The sequence below is a fragment of the Adiantum capillus-veneris genome, chromosome 18 (genome assembly GCF_014529385.1).
Source record: "Adiantum capillus-veneris isolate H3 chromosome 18, ASM1452938v2, whole genome shotgun sequence".
Taxonomy (NCBI): domain Eukaryota; kingdom Viridiplantae; phylum Streptophyta; class Polypodiopsida; order Polypodiales; family Pteridaceae; genus Adiantum; species Adiantum capillus-veneris.
The window spans coordinates 30,543,304-30,555,993 of NC_140948.1; the positions used below are offsets into that span (position 1 = coordinate 30,543,304).

General features: G+C 44.8%; 1 protein-coding gene across 1 annotated transcript in view; it reads right to left on the minus strand.

Annotated features, from left to right (window-relative positions):
• Window positions 1–12,690, minus strand: part of LOC147435421 (ankyrin repeat family protein / regulator of chromosome condensation (RCC1) family protein) — a 108,898-nt gene that overhangs the window by 78,386 nt on the left and 17,822 nt on the right. The window contains exons 2-5 of the mRNA XM_086488488.1: window positions 1,388–1,565; window positions 1,074–1,302; window positions 835–974; window positions 1–290 (exon numbers count right to left, since the gene is read on the minus strand). Of these exons, the coding sequence (XP_086344614.1) occupies window positions 1–290; window positions 835–974; window positions 1,074–1,302; window positions 1,388–1,565 (837 nt within the window). The remainder of the gene's footprint in view (window positions 291–834; window positions 975–1,073; window positions 1,303–1,387; window positions 1,566–12,690) is intronic.

Genomic DNA, 12,690 nt, shown 5'->3' on the forward strand with positions numbered 1-12,690 from the left:
CTCCCCCTCTGAACCAAGTACAACAGTATGATATTTGGCTGCTGAAACAGAACAAAATATCTTCCCTTTGACATACTCTACAACACGGGGTACCGGATTTGAGGCAGAGTTGGAGGTACCATAACCTAGTTGACCTTCCCTATTGCAACCCCACGTAAAAACCTCTCCAGCCTCCGTCAAAACCGCACTATGTTTGTTAGCTGCAGCAGCTGCTACTACTTTTGCCTTCAAGGTACTTACTCTGCGCGGAGTAGGCTGTGTATCAACCGAAGTGTAACCAAGTTGACCCTCTGATAAAAAAAACCACAAAACAATCTCAAAATACATGGGCAAAATTTGTTATTTGTCTGAGTTAGCCTGATATATAGGGAAACCGTAGAATGCAATCCTGGGGAACGACCCCTATCAAACACGCATTCAAGAAGCAACCTGAGGCATCCTGCTGACAACTAAGTGGTCAAGAGAGAGCATAAGAAATCAATGTAAAACTGCTCAATAAATTCACCAACCCCCTCCCCCCCCCCCCCGTGGGGCTAAAAAGACTGGTCCAGCATCCTTCACACTGAAAAGACAATTTAACCTGCCTGTACAAGGCCAACAGGTTTAATGCTGAAAAGACCTTCCTTTACCAGAAAGCAAACAATGATCAAACCTATATACCACAAAGGCAACCACAACAAACTCTTTTGTGCATTTGTTGTAAATGTTAGAATAACATCAAGAACCAAATCGTTTCATGTAGAGCAAGCATGGAATAAAGAGCACAACAAACAAAGTCCCCAACCCGGTTGAGCTCATTGCTGGGTAAAATGGCAGGCAAACATTTCTGCTTACCCCTGTTTGAGCCCCATGTAAAAACCTCCCCACCTTCCGTAACCACCAGTGAATGATGTTTAGCCACAGCAATGATCTTAACTCGACGATTTCCGATCCCACAGGATACTAACTGAGGTGTAATGACTGCAACCTGGCCACTGTGTAAAATAACCACATATATTATTAGAGCTGCAAGCTTCCCTAGGCAATTCAAGGTATCCCTGATGTCGGACAATTTGCAACATTCAAACACGAACCTGTGTATATCAAAATCTGAAAAACCCAAGCGTCCTCCTCTTCCAAAACCCCAAGAATAAAGTTTGCCATCTGCGGTTGCTGCCATACTGTGGAATTTCGCTGCAGCTATGGCAGTAACATTTAAACCTTGAAGAGCATCAAGTCTACCAGGAAGCTTTTGGATCCCCGTAGTTCCTGTACCGAGCTGATAATTTGCACCATTTCCCCAGCTGAAAACCTCTGTACCCCCTGTACAGAAGGCATATATTTGACTCTCGATATACAGAAAGCATGTGTTAAGCAAGAAAAAAATTCCTTGTGACAAAAACTGCACCTGCATTGCTTGGATCACCTATGACTTGTTTGACTGGACCAGAGACAAGATCTATGGGAGTTCGTCCCTTCGAATCTTCTAGCACCAAATTGGCACCTGCTTCAATAAGGACTCCTGCAACTGCTAAGTGGCCAAAATGAAGAGCCCTGTGAAGGCTACTCCAGCCTGATTCACCATCCTGTTTTGCCAAAAAGAATGAGATGTGGTTCACAAAGAAGTAAGAAACAACCAAAAGAAATTGGTTTTAACCTTCAACACCCTTTATCGGTTGGCAATAAAAATACACAAATATTTTCCAGTATTTGAACATCAAGCTTCTTTCTTCCTACATGCTGCTAAGCAAAACCCACAGATGAATCGATTTGCCCAAAATCAATGTTCTGAACATCTCTATTGAATTTATGCCTTAACTGCTTTCCTGTCATAAGTAATGTGGCAGCTAAGCCAGAGGAGGCAGCAGACTTGAGGCTGGGAAGGAGGAATAGCAGTGCAGCAAAGCTGGGATCCTAGGCCAGAGGCAGACCAGGGAGCAAAACAGAGCCAGTAAGAGGGATTATTAAGACTCAGTCATGCACAAGCTTTTTGAGCATTGTCGTGTTTGGGCAGTAAATGTGAAATTATTGGCGAGTTGGCAACTTTTAGGAGCTTCTCTCTCTAGCTGCTTAATTCCCCAAACATGTTTCAAGTTGCTTTTTGAAGGGGCTATAAAATCAAACTATCAAACCAAAGGTGATCACAAAATCTGTAGTTTACAGATCACTCGAGTCTGAATATAACTCTTGCATTCATATCTCGCATGCTTGCTTAATGCTAGGTTTATAAGACATCGAACAAAAGTTCCCTTTTGAAGGGTTTGGACAAAATTCAAAATGTTTGCTAAGCTATTTGTTCCTTCAAACCATTATTTGAGGTTGACGCACAAAGGCAGCATATGATAGGGAAGTAAACAACAATAACAAAATTTCTTCTTTTTAACACCAAGCTCCCCGATTACATGGAGAGTAAATTGTCTACAACATAAATTAAATGCATAATATAAGCATTTGTAAACATTCAATTATGTATCAAGCTATTTTTTCACCTCCGTAGTGTGATAGAAACTCAGCTCGCGGAGTGTGTGAGGAACTCAGCTCATTGAATTTTGTAGTGTACGTACTAATCATGAATGAACCTATTCTTGGGCACTGATGACGTGCCAAGGGATGTCATAGCTGTTGTCAAGCTATCATGATAAAGGTGATAATCTTATTCTTCCTCTTGGACAAGCAGTGAAGTTAAGGTTGCATCAAGGTAGACAGAGACGTTAAATACAATGCATAAAGTACCATAAAAAAGTTCTATGGTATTGGACCTGACCTTTCAACCATAAAATACATTAAGTACAAAACCATATAAATTATGTGTGACATGTATCTGTGTAAGCTTTTGTGTGTGTGCGTGTGCATTGTGTGCAAGCGCACACGTGCGTTGTGTATTATATGTATGTTTGTCATATGCGATGCGGAGGTATGTATGTCGTGTCAGGTGTACATCTAACCCTATGTGCATGTGGACAAGCTATTACTCCTATTTCTAGGGTTTAAGACAACCTAGGGAATGTTTTTGTCACAAGACGGGCACCACATGCCAATAGAAAAGAACAGACTGAACAGACTTTTAGCACTTCAATAACAACTAAACTGAGAGAGAGAGACGACGCGCGACACGGAGTGGCGGAATTCCACCCCAGACAGTATTGGCCCCAAACCTTGGCGCTCCTTTAGGTATTTCGTCTATTGCATCAACACAATACAAACCGGTACTGCAGACTCTGCACTTCTCCAGGAAGCATGCCAGAGACGACACACGACACGGTAAGGCGGAATTCCACCCCAGAGAGTATTGGCCCCAAACCTTTGCGCCCCTTTAGGTATTTCTTTTATTGCATCAACACAGTACAAACAGGTACTCCAGACTCTACACCTTCTCCAAGAAGCATGCCAAAGAATGAGCCCTAGCCTCATATTTAAAGGCCCTTGGTTTGAAAAGCAATTACAGTGAAAAGCTTCAAACTCAAAAGCAGCTGGCCTAAAAAGTTAAAAAAGTACTAGCGCGTTTTGCGGAAATCCGTACAATTGCCACATCAGCACTGTCAACGCGTTTTGCGGAAATCTGCCACGTCAGCACTGTCAGTGGAATTTCAAGGCTGTCTGTACAGTTGCCACGTCATCAATCCATGCGTGTGTGTGTGTGGGTCCTGCTTTATTTTAATGTCTTTATGTCACTTGGGCCCCATCCGACAGGGTCCCCATAAGTTGGTAGGACTTCTTCTTCTGCTGTTGCTTGTTCTTCTTAGGGTTTAGGCCCCCCGGCCATGATCTGAAGGTTGGCTCTGTTCTTCACTGACTTGACACATCAGCAGTTTGTGACATCCCCCCTTCTTGAAAGAAAGTAATCGTCCGCAATTGAAGCGTATCTACAAAACAACTCAAGTTAGCTCAAAAATTTCCGAGGGTCATTCCGAGGGACAATCAGTTTGCTCTTTTTTGGTTAAGAAGTTGGCTTCTCTTTTCGTCCAGATTGGAACTTGACATCCCGACGTAGTAAAACTAGCCATCACATCCAGACCGCATTGATCTTCCGCGGATGTCTTGATGCACTAAAATTACATACCCAGGCAATCTCATCCAATTAGGAATATTCAGCGGTTGGCACATCACAATGCAACACAAATGCTCACATATGCATGTTACAAGACATAGAAACATAAAGTCACCGATGAACACTCCCCCCCGCAAATAACCATCGAGGTCCGGGCCATGAGTTGTTCAACGACTCCCTCATCACTCCTCCCGCAAATAACCTAAAAAGGTCCGCGCCATGAGATATAGAGGCCTTTTACAACCAAACGCGGCTAAGATCGCAGCCTGCGTCCGTTTGGAGGTACTGAGAGTAACCACTGCTCAGACTTCTTAATACTCCCCCCGCAAATAACCATCCAGGTCCGGGCCATGAGTAACAACAACAATACTCCCCCCGTAAATAACCACAAGGGTCCGGGCCATGAGTAAAAACAGCACTTTTCAAACATTTCAATACTCCCCCCGCAAATAACCACAAGGGTCCGGGCCATGACTATGAAGTTTGAACAAGTATTACTCATTTCTCAGTACTCCACCCGAGAGTAAAATCACCAATCATTGAAACCATTATTAAAACCAGAGTCAAACATTTCAAATCGGCACCAAGACAGGTTCAAAACAGATACCATCCATTTCAAACAAATTTCAAACAGGATCACCAAACATGTTTCTCAAACAGATTTTAAACTTAAAAAGCAATCTCGACATCAGTTGAGCTCAAAAAGTCGACTGACTTTCCATCCTGAAACCTGTGGCAGCGATGGTAGTCCCAAGACCTAGCAATCACACCGGACCTCCAAGGTTATCAGCTATGAGGGATGTCCAAAAACTTCAAGTCATATTCTGCTAGGGTTTCCGCGGCAAGCATTTCAGGATACCCCACTCAGCCACAAGTTGCACTTCGAAGGAAGATGTCAAAACCATATAACTTCACGCAAATACTTCTTGAAAGCTTGCCAAGTCGTTGGAGTGTGCGGCTTGGCAACTATAGACTTCCACCGCTGCATGGCACTGCCTCTGAGAAAAACAGCAGCTTGAAACAAATCTTGGATCCTTCTCTTGCAAGTGATCTTTTTGGCTTATGCCCTGTAAGACATGAGCGGTGAAGACGGGAGCGCGACTGATGCGCGATGAAGTAAGGGTGGGAGTGGCTAATAAGTCCGCGGTCAAAGCACAGCGATTCTTCAAATCATATTCCAGTGTTTGCTCTGTCTGCTCTTTTGTAGGACCGGTATGCTTTCAGCAAAGCACACGCCTGATGCTCTGATACCACTGTCACAAGACGGGCACCACATGCCAATAGAAAAGAACAAACTAAACAAACTTTTAGCACTTCAATAACAATTGAACTGAGAGATAGAGAGAGACAACACGCGACACGGAGTGGCTGAATTCCACCCAAAAGAGTATTGGCCCCAAATTTGGCGCCCCTTTCGGTGTTTCTTTTATTGCATCAACACAGTACAAGCCGGTGCTCCAGACTCTGCACCTTCTCCAAGAAGCATGCAAGAGAAGAGCCCTAGCCTCATATTTAAAGGCCCTTGGCCTGAAAAGCAATTACAGTGAAAAGCTTCAAACTCAAAAGCAACTGGCCCAAAAAGTACTAGCGCCAAAATCTACAAGTGCGTTTTGCAAAAATCCGTACAACTGCCATGTCAGCACTGTCAACGCATTTTGCAGAAATCTGCCACGTCAACACTATCAGCAGAATTTCAGGGCTGTTCGTACAGCTACCACGTCGTCCACGCGTGTGTGTGACATATGTGGGTCCTGCTTTATTTTCATGTCTTTATGTCACTTGGAACCCATCGGACAGGGTCCCCATAAGTTAGTAGGACTTCTTCTATTGTTGCTTGTTCTTCTTAGGGTTTAGGCCCCTCGGCCATGATCTGAAGGTTGGCTCTATTCTTCACTGACTTGACACGTCAGCAGTTTGTGACTGTTTTGGCAGCCTTGTGAGCCTCTATGCAGGACGTGCATGTCCAGGCACTTTAGAGTAGCTACATACCCTTTGATTGCACATGAGCACAACCAATGTTTGCTAGGTGTAGGCACTGGGGAGTGTTCCCATACAACACCATTAGTATTAAGCGTAGGTAATAACTGCATATGAAGCATCTCCTTTAGTAGTTCATTAACTTATTAATTTAATAAGTGATGTTTTAGCACCGTTTTATAGAGTCGTTAGGCTCAATCTGACACTACTCGACCTAGACTTTTGCACCTATATATATGAGGCCCTAGGGGTCACACATCCAGACATCCAGTACCCCACAGCACAAGGATCTTTAGCATTTTTCAGCCCTTAGCCCATTGCTAGTGTCAACAGCAGAATCAGCCCAGCGTTTTCAGATTACAGCACTAGCCTCATCGTCAGATCGCAATTCCAAGCGAGATCATTCCTAGCGTTTTCAGTTTCCAACCGTTAGCCTTGCAAACAGTGTAACAGGGAACGGGAGGAACATGGTTCAAACGTTCTGAAGCGGTGTTCCGGACGAGCCCCATTCTCGAACGGAGATGGGAACGGAACGCCGTTCCGGAACGAGGTGTAACAGAAACGGTGTTCCGGAATGGGGGGAACGAGGCAGAACATGAGACAAAACGGCGAAACGCGGGGTGGAACAGGTAAAAGTAGGCATTTGGGGGGAAAAAAGTGGGCTTTTGGGGGCAGATTTGGGGCTGTTCGGGGAACATATTTGGTGCAGTTTGAGGGCAGGTTAGGGGGCAAATTTGGGGGCAGTTTTGGGGTTCTTTAGGAATTTATTTGGGACTAAGCTGAATGGAGGTAATTCAAGCCTTACTTTAGGTGGACCGTTCAGGCCCCGTTCCCGTCCCCACCCCCTCCTCCTCGTTCCCGTCCCGTCCCGGGGCCTCCCGTTCCCGTTCCCCGTTCCCGTTCCGGGTAACTATGCAAGTTGCAGATCCAAGCATCTACCGCAAGATACCATCAACATCTCAACATCTAAAACCATTGTATCATCATTTGTGCAATCTAAAGCAAATACCTCTCTATCACTAGAGAGGGGGGTCCTTGGAAGGGGGTTTGGGAGTCCGGACCCCATCTGGTGTTAGTCCTCTCTCTCTCTCTCTCTCTCTCTCTCTCTCTCTCTCTCTCTCTCTCTCTCTCTCTCTCTCTCTCTCTCTGAATCTTCACTCATGGTATCATTCTCTCTTCTACCTCTAGTCTTGGCACATCTCTCATGAAGTAAAAGAAACTCTCATTCAGTAAAGGGAACCTTGAGTACGCACTAAGCACTCATCCTGAGCATTCACCATCAATCACTTCTGATTCACATTACATTGGTATCATTATCACTCAAGAATTCTTAAGACCCTAAAGAACCTCTCTCAGATGTGTGTCCCGGTCGCGGACTCACTAGCCTATCCCACCCTTAGTCCATCGTGCGCGCTCTTGTCTTCATCTCTCTATCTTAAGGGCAATTAAGCCAGAAAGGACAACAGAAACTTGTTTGAGATTGCAAGTAACCCAAAACCGCTTGGACGTGTCAATCTCTCTAATCTATATTTTTGAAGAGTGGCAGGTGACCCAGAAAAGAAGGGCTTGCCCCGCCCCCCCCCCGCCCCCCCCCCCCCCCCCCCCACATTTGTAACAGACTTGGACACTCGAAGTCAAGAATCAACCGCGATAGCACCAAATAACCACTTCAAAACAATTCACAGATCACAATAGATTTGCACTGGCCCGGCGGAGTTCCGTGCCTAGAGATATTGGCCCCAAAGACTGGCGCCCCTTTCGGTATTTCTTTTTATATTAATCAATCATCAAAGTACAAAAGAGCGGTTAGGATTTCACTCTCAGACTCTGCGTCCAGATGCCCTGAGAAGTGAGGCCCTCACCACTAATTTAAAGGTTACAAGGGATGCCCAAAAGCAGAGCCCAAAAGCTTCAAATCAAAAGCAATTGCTCTCTCTCTCTCACAGAGAGTCAAAACATGAAAGCAAAAGCATTCTCTCTCTCTTTCTCATTTAAGTAGAGAAAAAGCGAAATTTGCGTCGCTCATCATTTTCCAGATTTTTTTATTTTTTTTTAAAATTTCAGCCTCCGCGATTTTCGGAAATTAGGGTTTCTGGCAGAAATTAGGGTTTCTGTTGTCCGCCACGTCATCACTTTGTGACATACCCCCCTCTTGAAAGCATTGTAATCGACCGCGATTACGCCTGCAAAACCGACAAAAGCCATAAACCGTCTTAGCAAACACTGACTGTTAGTACCTACGTACTAGGAACACACATCTAGCACATGTACAAAATCGACAGTCACATCACACGACATCACAGGACATCACATGACATTCAACATTCATTCGGATCTTAGACCATGATTTATCGGCAATGTAGCTAGCAATCACATCTAGGTCCAATCGGGACCTCAACGATGTCCGATTGACTAACCCCTATTGCAACCATGTCTATACGAGATCAATCAAACCAAAATGCTGCAGTCATTTCGGCTATCAGTTCCTGCACTCACAAGAAGTCAAGAACAAATCAGTATCATAATCAAGAATTCCATTTCATAAAGTCATCCAGCAGAATACTGTCAGCTCTCAGTATCCCTGAAGCTCAAAGAGACATCAGTGACTTTAGTATCAAAATCGAGGCATCTGTTGACAAAGGAGTGGAGTGACTCCCCTCTTGTGCATCCCACTGCACCAGATCTCCGGCCAAGCTGAATTCTGGGTTCCGTTTGGAGTAGACTATGCTAAACCAAAACATTGAGGTAAAGTTTCACAATCCGAGGAGTATCTGCTAGGTCCTCCTCCTCCATCCACTTCGCATCAAATGCAGGAAAGTTCTTGAACTTAACCAAGAACCGCCTTCGGACTTTACCTTTCTTCGTATCATTATGTGCCAAAATCTGTTCAGGAACAAGGATCTCCTCGTTTTCTTCCACTTTGGGTTGCTCATCAGGCTCCCCATCATCAGGCACATCACCCTTAACAGGTTTCAAGAGACTCACATGCAATGCATTGTGAATCCTCCAAGTATCAGGCAGTTTCAATCGGAAGGAGACATCATTTATCTTGTCAGTAATCTGGAAAGGTCCGTAGTATCACATACTAAGCTTTGGAAAAAGCCTCTCCTTTCCCTTTTTCTTTCTTAGGCGTGCCTTCTCAAAAGTAAGAGCACCCAATCATCCTCCTTCAGTTTCCAGTCGCGACGATGGCGATCCGCTGCCTTTTTCTGTCATTCTTGAGACTCCTGCAAAGTCTCGCGAACCTTGGCAAAAGCCGTATCCAAGTCTCGCGAATATTCAACCGCTTCAAATATCTAATCTTTCGTGCTCAGGAAGGATGGAACCTTCGTAGCACTTTCAACAATCTCACATGGCGTCTTCCCCGTCGAAGAGTGTATCGTGTTATTGTAGGCAAATTCCACCAAAGGTAAGTTCTTTTCCCATTGAGTCTTTTGATGCGAGATACAAGACTTCAATAAATCTAAAATCACTAAATTGGCAATCTCAGATTGCCCGTCAGTCTGCAAGTGGAACGATGACGAGAACTGCAACCGCGTGCCAGTGTTCTCCCAAATTGCCTTCCAAAACAAACTCATAAATATGGGGTCTCTGTTGGAGACAATCGTCTCATACGTGCCATGTAATCGGAAAATCATCGTGATCATTCTGTGTTCTTGGGAAATCAAAAATGAAATCCATTGCAATACTTTCCCAGGGGTGGGTGGGTATGGGTAAAGACTGTAACAATCCCTTTACCTTATGCCTGTCAAACTTGACCTCTGGCATACCAAGCAACTGCGCACAAACTCTTCCACATCCTTCTTGAGTCTCCGCCAAAAGAAATATCTCTCTACCCCTTTCATGGTGGTAGCAATGCCGCGGTGACCCGTAAAAAGTGGACAGTGGCATTCAGTCATAACCTTTTCCCTCAACGGCTGTGTAACGCACAACATAGTCTTTTTCATCAAGTAGCCTTCCCGAAGGGAGTATCCCGCTACTGTCTCCCCATCTCGTATCCATGTGAAAATATCTACAAAATCTGTATCTGTGGCATACTGATCGACCATATCCTCGAAGCTCCTATGATGTATCGCGGAAATAGCCAAAACCAACGGTTTTCGAGACAAAGCATCTGCCACCACATTCTTCTGTCCCTGCACATGGACAATCTGGAAGTGAAACTGTGACAAGATGTTCACCCACTGCATCTGCTTTTCCGAAAGCTGCTTCTGTGACAAGAAGTAGCGCAAACTCTGATGGTCTGTAAAGACAGTAAAATCCGCTCCGAGTAGGTAATGCCGCCACTGAGTAAGAGCATGGATAACCGCCAAAAGCTCTTTCTCATAAATCTGTGCTGTCATCTCCGGCCTAGAGAACAAACGGCTCTCGTAAGCTATGACATGGCCTTCTTGCATCAAGACCACACCCAGACTACGACCACAAGCATCACAATATACTTCAAATGACTTCTGCAAGTCCGGCAAAGTCAAAATAGGTCCCGTAGTCAATTTCTCTTTCAATGTCCGAAAGGCAGTCACCTTTGTGGGTCCCCACGAAAAAAGGTACTCCTTTCTGTGTCAAGGTATGCAAAGGGGAAGCAACCTCTGCAAACTTTCGTATAAACCGCCTGTAGTACGAACACAGTCCCAAGAAGCTTCTAACTTCATGGACATTCCTCAAATCGGGCCAATCACGGATAGTCTCTATCTTGGCCAGGTCCATTTGCACTCCTGCTGCTGACACAATGTGTCCCAAAAAGTGTATCTCTGATAGGAAAAATTCACTTTTCTTTGCATTAATCACTAGCATGTGATCTCGTAATGCCTGAAAGACTTGAAGCAGATGATCTCTGTGTTCTGCCTCATTCTTGGAGAAAACAATGATGTCGTCAAAGAAAGTGCCAACAAATAGCCTATACTCTCGAAAAATCCTGTCCATCATCCGGTTAAATGTCGCAGGAGCATTGGTTAAGCCAAAAGGCAACACCAAAAACTCAAATAACCCAAAAGTCGTCCGAAAAGCTCTCTTGTAGACATCTCCTGGCGCTATCCTGATCTAATGATATCCACTCTTCAAGTCAATCCTGCTAAAGCACGAGGATCCCTATAACCTGTCGAGTATATCATCGATCCTAGGAATCGGAAATCTGTTCTTGATGGTGATTTCGTTGAGAGTGCTATAATCGATGCACATTCTCCAAGATCCGTCTTTCTTCAAAACCAACAACAGTGGAGAGCAATACGGTGAAGTACTAGGCTGGACAAGACCCTTTTCCAAGAGGTCTTTCACTGAGTTCATAATCTTTTCATTCTGTACTCGGCTCACACGATAAGGTGGCCGATTCGGTGGCGTGCTTCTAAATATGAGATCAATGGTATGATCTTCAGGCCCTCTCAAAAGCAATTGACATGAGCGTGGAGAAAAAAATATTGGCGTTCTTTTCTTCAGGTAAAAACATATTCAACTTTTATCCAACGTTCAGTTCTCCCAAAGAATGAGTAAGAAAATTGAAGTTCATCAAGTACAATCTCTAAGCCCTTCATTTATCAAAGTCGCTTTCTCGGCCCGGTAGTCAACCACGGCGTAGTTCTTGTGGTACCAAGGGATCCCGAGTAGAACGTCACTCGCGTGCCCTGAACACCCCTGTCATTGCAAACAAAGTTTGCCAATGCTCGGTGTAATGGCAACATCCCATCCGGGTGCCAGTCGAACTACCTCCGCCTGTGGCGTCAGTCTGTCGGGCGTAGTTCCAAATCGAGCCGCCAATTCCAAGTGAAAAGAAGTTGGCCTTGGCTCCTTCAAAAGAGCTTCCTGATCCTTCAGTTTGCCCCGAAAGCGGCAAAGTTTGTACTTTCATTCATTAGATTCGGTGCAGGTCCCACGCCATGTGGTACCAGTTCTGCTTTTCTATCTGCCTTTTCTGCCACATTCCTCAGGTGCTCTCGAACTCTCAGACCTGTCGTCGTCTTTATCATTCTGTTCTTTCTGTGCCTTATCAGGGCACTTTGCGGAAATATGTCCATGTTCCCCGCATCCAAAGCACTTCCCCTCTCTGATGAAGCGAGCTCTCTCCTCAGGAGTAAGCTTGGGTCGTGCATCCTTTTTTTTTCTCTGGGTTGCTCTTTTTCATTCTACTTTCATTCCCAGAAGTCTGTTCGGCTCGTTGTGTCATGGCCTCATCTGTGGGGTAGGTCAGACTGCCAGAGTGAATGGCAAAGCCCCGCTTCGCATGACTCATCAACTCCTGAACAGAAGCTGACTTCTGTTCCAAGCATTGATCTCGGATCTCTGTAGGTAGACCCAAGGTAAACCGCTCAATCTGTTCTCTGAACGAGATCTTCTTGAATGAAGAGGCGGGTAGAAAAGAGATCCAGAATCTTTCACAATAAGAATTCACTGTATCTTTCTTGGTCATCCGAAGATGGTTCCAAGCAGCTCGTACATCTCGTGCATATTCTTGCGTCAACCAAGAAGAAATAAAAAGCTTCTTAAATTTCAGCCATTTAACTGGCGCAGTCTTGTTTAAAAGAAGCGTGGACCACCAAGTACGAGCATTCCCCTTAAAGTAAGAGGCAGCTCTCCGAATCTTGGAGTGCTCTGAATAGCGTCCTCCCGCGAAAGCGATGTCAAACTGCTGTATAAAAGACAAAGCCTTCGAAGCATCTGAGTATCCTGAAAAGTATCAAACTTGATCGAGTGGCCAC